Raw genomic sequence first — 9,711 nt, 5'->3', positions numbered from 1 at the left:
ATGAAGCTATTTATTACCTCTGACCTCTGAACTTGCATAAGCAACCTTCTGGTCGGGCTAGGCTAGGCACTGGTAATTCATCCTGGACCCCGATTGTTGAATAAAACAATGTCTTGTGTGTGTATGAGGGTAGGAGTTTGGGTAGGGGGCCCTGAAAATGTTACTGTGCTACTGAAAATCCCTGATGGACTCACTCACTTACTTTTGATCAGTGTTGTACTGTACATCTTTTACTAATGGGCTTGACTTTATATTCACTTTTGATGAGTCTTTTCAAATATTAGAGTTTTGTTGTTTTATACTTTTTATATTCTTTATATTCTGCTCATGTTCTGTTCATTGTCTCTTTATGCAATATGCTATATCAATATAACCTTCCCTTGCATAACATTTGTAGTACTAAACATTCCCACATGAAATCCTGGGTTTCCCCACTGCTGCTGTGTCACAAACGTGCCACATTTCACAATCACATCATATGACCTCTGGGGCATAAAAGGAACTCAAAGTCCTTGCAGAGAGGATTCTCCAGTCCAGAGACTCACCACACCAGTGCCTGTATTTGTTTAACTGGAATAGGCCTTGAAGCTTTTATAAAGTCCTCACAGAGAGCAGATCTGGAGAACAGTCCATAGCCAGAGCCGTGTGTGTGTGTGTGTGTGTGTGTGTGTGTGTGTGTGTGTGTGTGTGTGTGTGTGTGTGTGTGTGTGTGTGTGGTGAGCATGAAGATGGAGACTGCTGGAGCTGTGCTGCTGTTGCTGTGGGCTGCTGTGGTTGTGGTTGCAGCAGAGAGTGGAGGCCTCCAGCATGAAGCTCCAGGTGCAGCTGCAGCCTCCACCCAACAGACCTGCCAGCCTGATATCCACACTGTGCTGAGAGAGATGACCGCTCTGGTAACGGAGCAGAGAGTGGAGCTCAAATACACTCAGACACAAATGGAGACCATGGAGAGCAGATTGAGAGCCAGTGAGAAGAAAGCAGAGATCATGGAGACCAGACTGAGAGCCAGTGAGAATACAGTTGAGGAGCAGAGAGTGGAGCTCAGCCTTACCAAAGCCCAAGTGGAGAAACAAATAGAGGAACTGAAGAAAGAAAACGGAGGTAAGACATTTCTGTGTGAGAAGAATGAATCCAGATATAAGCATCTTTGAGTGTCTTGAGTGACACAGAATGGAAAAACAACCTAGAGGGGGCGCTAGGTATCTGCCATTTTATTCCCTGTAAGAGTTGTATATGGACTACTGAAATACTATCTGCCATATCTGCCATTGTATTCCCTGTAAGAATTGTAGATGCTGAAATAGTATCTGCCATTGTATTCCCTGTAAGAATTGTAGATGGACTGAAATATATAGCTGGGCTTGTTTGTGACTGATCAATGCAAATGGAATGCAATGGAAATCAGACAAACACTCCCACACACAAACATAGAGACTCACTGTTTCTCTCCCACAGACAGTAAGGTGGCTTTCTCTGCCTCCTTTGCTGTGTCGGAGAACAAACACATCGGACCCTTCGACACTGCAATCACCCTGATCTTCAACCACGTGTTCATCAACATCGGCAGCGCCTACGACCCCAACACAGGTAAGACTGGTAACACTGATGCATTCAACCCACTACACACACACACAAACACACATCTATCCTTTCAGTTCACTGCTACACACACACACACACAGGGCTCTGTCTCTGCTCTGGCTATGGGCTGTTCTCCAGTTTCAACTCTGCTCTCTGTGAGGAGATCTACGAATGCTAACGCTAACTAACTGCTAACGGTGATGTGTCTCAGCTAATGCTAACGCTAACTAACGGCTAATGGTGATGTGTCTCAGCTAATGCTAACGCTAACTAACTGCTAATGGTGATGTGTCTCAGCTAATGCTAACGCTAACTAACAGTAGCCTGAACGTTGTTCGTTAGTTCAATCGGCTTTCACTGTTGTGCCCTTGAGCAAGACACTTAACCCCAAGGACAATGTAATGATAATACAATTCCTTATATAGTTGACATAAGTCACTCAGGATGAAGAAAGTGTCTGCTTTACAGTATGTAATGTAATGCAATCTCTCCATGACCTGTTCTAGTCCTCATGACCTTTCTTCGTTTGCACGGTGTTCTCTTTGTCCCAGGCATCTTCACGGCTCCGGTGAGAGGAGTGTACCAGTTCCACTACCACATCTTTGCTGGCGGTGCCCACGGAGCGGGAGCCAACCTCCAGAAGAACGGCCAGCATGTGGTGGCCGCCTACAACCACAAAGCCCCCCACGACATCAACACCTCCCAGGGGGTGTCCCTGCAGCTGGAGAAGGGAGACACCGTGTGTCTGCGTCTGGGAGGGGGGGCCTGGGTATCTGCCTATACAAGGCATTACACAACCTTCAGCGGGCAACTCCTCTTCCTCATGTGATGGGGAGGTGCCCACAAACACACACACACACACACTCACTCACAAGCACACACACACACACACACACTCACTCACAAGCACACACACACACACTCACTCACAAGCACACACACACACTTTTTCCCCCCAATGTTTTTTTTATTAAATGTTTAACATGTAATCATTACATACAGTAGTATATTTTATCACAGAGGATTTACATGTATGATGCAACAAAAATAAAACTAACTAACTAACAGAAAAGTCTTCTACACTTGGGGCTTTTGTATTCTTCCAAAATAGTGCAATTAAGCGTTTTCCTTGTAACAAGCACATATCAATGAAAATATATTCCCTTCTTCTCAATGATACTGTAGCTCAAGAGGGTATAAATGTAGAACAAATGATTGTTAAGCTGATATTTGTGATTTTTTTGATCATGTCCTTTACCCCCTTCCAGAATGTAAATATATGTTCACACACTCCCATATGCAGTGATAAAGATCACATTTGAATTTGCTACATTTTATGCAGGTATCAGGTATCAGGTTGGAGTTACAGTATATAGGTTCGCATCAACCACTTATATTGTAACAGTTTCAGTCTTACACTTAGAGTTTGGGTTTGAGCTTCCACATGCCTCCAGACAGATCTTCTTTTAGGTCTTTCCTCCAGGCTTCTAATCTATTAAGTGATGACTCTTGTGAGCCTGATACTGATTCCATAAAACTGTGCAATTAAACCTCTATTATAACAACCTTTTACCATTTCCTTCTCTAAACTGTGTAGTATTGGCATCTCTAAAGAGTTATTTTGAGACACAAAAATAACATTTCTTATTTGTAAATATTTCAAGAAATGATTTTTAGGTATATCAAATTAATTAACTATCTCCTCAAAGGACATACGCTTATTAGAAGAGTATAATCTGCTATGGACTTGATCCCTATCTGCCCACATCTTAAAGCCTGCATCAAGCCATCCTGCTTTAAAGTTTGTATTACCCCAGATGGGGCTATAACAAGAAAGGTTATTCGGCATTCCAAAATATCTCCTGACCTCACACCAAACATTAATCATATTGAGAACTATTGGGTTAGAACATTTCTTCCTGAGGACTTTGAGATCAGCAGAATATAAGTATAGGCTTAATGGCAGGCCAGGCATAGCTGCAACTGATTCCATATTGACCCAAAATGGGGTACCGTGGGAGGAGAAATAGAACATAATAGTTCTGAGCTGAGCAGCCCAATAATACCATTGAACATTGGGGCACTGAAGCCCCCCTCTATCATATGGCAAGTATAGAACTGAAAGCATTATTGTTGAAGTGTTAATCTTGTACCCAGATATCTTCCCAAATGGTCCAATAAGCTCTGGCAGAGCAGGAATAGAATAAGTACGATGGTTTTAGAAAAATAAGGACGTCATCTGCAAATAGAGCAATTTTGTGTTCCACCTGGCCAACAGTGACACCAACTATTGTATCTCTGTATGCTTTCTAACTGCAACCGCAAAAGAGATTGCAAAAAGGAGAGGAGAGAGAGGCGATTCCTGCTGACAACCCCTGGATATATTGAAGGGCTTAGACACCATATTGTTCGTAAGAACCTCAGCTACTAAATTATTAGAGAGAATCTTAACCCACTTGCAAAATTTCTCTCCAAAACCAAACTTGACCAAAAGTGCAGACAAATAGGGCCACTCGACCCTATCAAAGGCCTTCTCTGCATCAAGTGACAAGATAGCAGTGTCACGACTGTTCTGTTGGTAATGAAGAATGTTGAGAAGCCTTCTCACATTATGAAATCCTTGTCTACGTTGAATAAAGCCATTTTGGTCCTCTCCAATTAGTCTAGGCAACACTACTTCCAATCTCCTTGCTAAAACTTTACACAATATTTTAATGTCTGAATTAAGGAGACTTATTGGACGCATATTTTCTCATTTTGTGTTACCACACACACACACACTTATGCACAAATACAAACACACAGAAACACATGCAGTATACTCATAGCAGGCATGCGTATGTTTACAGTGTACTCACATGAACACACATACACACACACAGATACACTCATACATATTCACTCGAACACTGACATACAGCATTCATGCAGCCGAATTCTCTCCATGTTTGACAAGAGACTCATCTTTATTTTCAACAATTAGGATGATTGTCTTGTATGATGTCTTGTATGAACAGATGACAATGTGATGCATAACAGTATTTAACAACCTGTTACACTTCTCCCCCCATTTTGAGTTTTTGCTCGAAATTACACACCACCTACTTACAATGGCCCTGTTTCCACACACTTTGACTTACAGTATACGTAGAATGTTTGGGTACCAATAGATGACTGTTTGGGACCCATATTTGAGTGGGCATTTGGGATTCCAAAAAGGACCTTTGAAACTCTTACTACACAAGAACCCCTTTATCTAGGAGCAAGAACCCCTTTCTCTAGGAGCAAGAACCCCTTTATCTAGGAGCATGAACCCCTTTATCTAGGAGCAAGAACCCCTTTATCTAGGAGCAAGAACCCCTTTATCTAGGAGCAAGAACCCCTTTATAGAAGCAAGAACCCCTTTATCTAGGAGCAAGAACCCCTTTATCTAGGAGCATGAACCCCTTTATAGAAGCAAGAACCCCTTTATCTAGGAGCAAGAACCCCTTTATCTAGGAGCAAGAACCCCTTTATCTAGGAGCATGAACCCCTTTATCTAGGAGCAAGAACCCCTTTATCTAGGAGCAAGAACCCCTTTCTCTAGGAGCAAGAACCCCTTTATCTAGGAGCAAGAACCCCTTTATCTAGGAGCATGAACCCCTTTATAGAAGCATGAACCCCTTTATAGAAGCAAGACCCCCTTTATAGAAGCAAGAACCCCTTTATAGAAGCAAGAACCCCTTTATAGAAGCAAGAACCCCTTTCTCTAGGAGCATGAACCCCTTTATAGAAGCAAGAACCCCTTTATCTAGGAGCATGAACCCCTTTATAGAAGCAAGAACCCCTTTATCTAGTGGTGCATTCACGGGCATGTAGGATGTCGGAGGATTTGCTTTATAACCGTTTAGAATGTCCCGACTTCCAATGAAACAGCGTTCATTGACATAGCCTACATCACGTCTTTGCCGTGTACGCGCACAACCCCGTGTTAACCAACCCCGTGTTGATTAAACTAATTCATAACCGGTGCGGTGGAACTGACAGCTCTGGTTTAGTCGGCTCAGGGTCAATCAACCTACAGTTCAGCGTTAACTCTGTGTTTGTTAAACCTCCGTTTGTGGAAGCTAGTAATCATTTCTATGGTAACCTAATGATGCAATAACCGAATTATGCAATAACGTTCTTCTGGGAGCTCTCCCAAAGTTCAGACTTCAAGGTGGGAGGTCCGAGATTAAACGTTCGATCAGACCTGACGTCGCCTACCGTAACAATAGAGTTCTATAGAATCCTCCGACATCCTACATGCCCGTGAATGCACCATAGGAGCATGAACCCCTTTATCTAGAGGCATGATCTTGGTGTCGCATGAAAGTTTATACTCTGTGTCATGTTGCTTGTACCTGGAGTGCTTTGCAGTGGTTGTGCCGTGAACTCAGAGAGATCTGGCATTACTGTGGTAGCTCATAAGGTGCCAAAATTGTAGTGTAATGTAATGTAATGTAGGGGGCGCTGTAACTGCCCTGAGACACCGGGCTGTTAATGGGGTTTACTAGCCTAGAAATCTAGACGCCCCTAGCGGCAGCAAATGTAATTTGGCTGGCGGGGCAGTCTAGCAACGCTCCGTAGAGCAAGGAGCTGAGAAATGGAAAATAAAAAGCGGGCCAATCACAGCGTGTATAGAGTCAGTGGGTGGGCTTAACATAATGGTGACTGACATGCGACCAGAAGTTGCGACGGTAACGCATCCTGTTATTTGAAAACAAGAAGATGATTTGTTTAGCGTTATCCTATTGCGTGGGGAGGGAAGGTTACGCATCCTGCTACTTGAAAACCAGAAGATGATTCGTTTAGCGTTATCCTATTGCAGGGAGTGAGTTTGAAAGACAACTGTTTATCCCACCCCTCCGATTGAGCCCTGTCTACGGTGAGTGTCCAGACCCTACATCTTGATGTGGGTCTGGCTCGTCAGGCTAGGGTTTTACTGTAACATGCGTATAAAAATAAAGGAGCATATCAGGAGCTTGTGTAGCATATGTTTTGCCTTCATATGGAGGTCACATTTCATATTTTATATGTTTATATCACTTTCAGACAGCATTATGTGTTACAGCTTACAGTAACATCAACAAGTCATAGCCGATCAATGACACTGTAGCAGTTCTCCACAACTAGAATGAGAGACAGACGGTTGAAAAACACTGCCACACTAGTGCGTCTCTTCACTGCCCCCTGGTGCTTAGCCCATGTAACACTATCTCCAGATCACACCACATGTTCTTTGATTAAAAAAATAAATAAAAAAAAGGTCAAAGTTGCATTTGTAAAGTGTTCAACTCCTAATGTCACCTTCCAAAGTAGTCGGCGGGTTTGTCCTTGACAGGGGTGCTTTGTGTCTTTGTTTCACTGCACACCACAGCAGGGCTTCCATCCCATTTTGTCGCCAGTTTAAGTGAATTCACATCCTACTTCAGTCGTACTTGCGTTTACCGCTGAAATGATGTCTAACATGACCTGTCTCATATACATTGTCTGTATGTCCATGGCTATGACTGACATACAAATAAAAACCTTTTTTTTTTTTTAACCACAAGCTCCACAACCTTCCCAGAGCGGTTCCGCGACCCACCAGTCAGGAAGCACTGGCCTACATCAGCAGTTGCTCCTGGCAACATCACGAATGCAAACACCAGCCCTCCACCTGTTACTGAAAGTCCCTGATGGACTCACACATGAAACATGACACAGATTTCCATGGTTTTATTTATTTATTAAGCAGAACTCATTTCTCTTAGGAGCCGAAACTCCTGATGAGTGGTTGGGTTGCTCTATCAGCATCTCACACACACACACACACACACAATACTACCAATTAATTTCAGACAAAAAGAGCATCTCAGATTGATGACACCTTGAGAAATTCTTCCTATTTCCACTAAAGATGTGACAAAACCACATCATCTCCGGTGAATGTTGTGGAGTAAATGATCTGGTTGTGGTCACTCAGCGGCTCACATGGGGAAGAGCAGGTGACCGGAGAAGCTGGTGTGGTGGTTGTAGCTGTCGCGGACCCATGCGTTGGTCTCCCAGAGGACCACACTCACCTGGTCTCCCACCTCCAGCAGCAGGGAGGCGGCGTTGGAGGCACTGGCTCGGCCACTGGGCAGGTGACTGTAGGCGATGACCACGTGCTCTCCATTCTTACGAAGAGCGGCCCCTGTAGGCTTGGACACATGACCGAAACCGTAGACAAATATGGCAAAGTGGTAGACCCCTCTGACTGGAGCTGTGAAAATACCTAGTAGTGCAGAGAAAACATGAAGAGGATAATGTCTGAATGGCAGTAGATTTGAGATGAAGAGGATAATGTCTGAATGATAGTCAATTCTTGAATTTCCCCTTGGGGATCAATAAAGTATCTATCTATCTATCTATCTATCTATCGATTTCACATAACAGGATATGGGCAGATGACTGGAGCTGTGACAATACCCATAGTTCAGAGAAAACATTTTCAATTTCATCTCATGGCGCTTTAGAGTGTTATTGGATGAATTGAGTATTATACTGTGTTCCCTGATGTTAAAATATGATATATTCAACTTTGATTTATAGAAAATAAGCTAAATTGCAATTGATGACAGTAGATTTGAGATGGCAGGATGTGGACAGAGGTGTACAAGTCTGGCTTCAGAAAGTAAGTCCTAACATGCACTTAACAGTTCACTAATTAGCTCCTCTACATATGGCAGAACTTTTACTTTCTGAAGCCAGACTTTTACACCATTAAATATGGATACCACGTAAGTAAGAATCTTTTAATACCTGTGTTGTTGTTGTAGGCATTCCCAATGTTAGTAATGACATTTCTGTAGATCAGTGTAGTCGCCGGTTCATTGAACGGACCCAAGGTCAGATGACCTGATGTTATCAGTGAGGCAGAGAAGGCCACCCTCCTCTCCTCTCTCTCTCTCCTCAGCTCCTCCACCTGACTCCCCGGCAGGTTCACATTCACTGCAGAAACTGAGGTCAGTCACACACACACACACACACACACACACACACACACACACACGCAAATACACAGAAAGAGGAAAAATAGATATGTGAATCAAAAGCAATAGGCAAAAGGAATTACCTAAAACAACTGCATGCAGTGAAATGTCCCCAGTGACAGGATCAGATCTCTCACCCTCAATGTCATGCATTAGTCGCTGCACTAGTTTCTCATTGGCTCTAAGCCTGGTCTTCATGGTCATCATTGTCTTCTCATTGGCTTTCAGCCTGGTCTTCATGGTCATCATTGTCTTCTCATTGGCTTTCAGCCTGGTCTTCATGGTCATCATTGTCTTCTCATTGGCTTTCAGCCTGGTCTCCATGGTCATCATTTGTGCCTTAGTGTTCCTGAGCTCTGCCCCCAGACTTCTCATCTCTCTCGGCACAGCTTGCTGGACGGAGGCTCCCATCTCTGCCTCAAACTGGGACAAGACGTCAGAGTTGTCAAAGATGTCATTTTCACTGGAGCCGTCTCCACTCTCTGCTGCAACCACAACCAGAGCAGCCCACAGCAACAGCAGCACAGCTCCAGGAGTCTTCATCGTTACCACACACACACACACACACACAGATCTGTCTGTACTCTGGCTATGGGCAGCTCGCTGGTTTCCGTTGTGCTCCGTGAGGACGGTGTGTGGTGTGAGCTCTACTGGCCAGAGGAGCCGTATTTAAGCTGTAGAGAGGAAGGGACTCTGGACAGGATGGTGAAATACAGGATGTTCAAACGATGATTCAGAAGCCGTCTTGCTGCACACATTTGATGGGCAACCACTGACCTGGTCGTTAATGTTCTGACTGGGGCCTGTACTACGAAGGGAGCTCAACCTACCCAGATGTAACCCAGGGTTACTTTGCTAAACCGGGGTTTACAAAACCTGGTTATCTTCATTGGTGCTAATCGGTACTACGACGCTGAGTAAGAAGTTGATTTGTTGAACTGGGGTTAACCTCATCGGAGTTGGTGCGCGTTCACATAAAATGGGCGGGTTGCAGCGCATATCACCACTTTTAATGATGACGCGATCACGCTATTTTACGCATAAGGAATGAGCAATGATTATAAAAAAGTTGCAAGGAATTAAAACCCACTTTACG

At 43.8% G+C, this 9,711-nt stretch overlaps 2 protein-coding genes across 2 annotated transcripts; one reads left to right on the top strand and one right to left on the bottom strand.

Annotated features, from left to right (window-relative positions):
• Nucleotides 1-699: 699 nt before the first annotated feature.
• On the top strand, nucleotides 700-3,147 carry LOC134063963 (complement C1q-like protein 2). The gene is made up of 3 exons (XM_062519735.1): nucleotides 700-1,101; nucleotides 1,456-1,587; nucleotides 2,133-3,147. The coding sequence occupies exons 1-3, from the start codon at nucleotides 723-725 to the stop codon at nucleotides 2,408-2,410; spliced, it is 789 nt and encodes a 262-aa protein (XP_062375719.1). The 5' UTR covers nucleotides 700-722; the 3' UTR covers nucleotides 2,411-3,147.
• A 4,162-nt stretch (nucleotides 3,148-7,309) lies between these two features.
• LOC134064181 (uncharacterized) lies at nucleotides 7,310-9,252 on the bottom strand. The gene is made up of 3 exons (XM_062520005.1): nucleotides 8,753-9,252; nucleotides 8,386-8,583; nucleotides 7,310-7,858 (listed from the first exon to the last, which is right to left on the bottom strand). The coding sequence occupies exons 1-3, from the start codon at nucleotides 9,156-9,158 to the stop codon at nucleotides 7,572-7,574; spliced, it is 891 nt and encodes a 296-aa protein (XP_062375989.1). The 5' UTR covers nucleotides 9,159-9,252; the 3' UTR covers nucleotides 7,310-7,571.
• Nucleotides 9,253-9,711: the final 459 nt, after the last annotated feature.

Source organism: Sardina pilchardus, chromosome 18 (genome assembly GCF_963854185.1).
Source record: "Sardina pilchardus chromosome 18, fSarPil1.1, whole genome shotgun sequence".
Lineage (NCBI taxonomy): Eukaryota > Metazoa > Chordata > Actinopteri > Clupeiformes > Clupeidae > Sardina > Sardina pilchardus.
The sequence above is the reverse complement of the archived record's forward strand: the minus strand, read 5'-3'. Positions and strand labels throughout refer to the sequence as shown.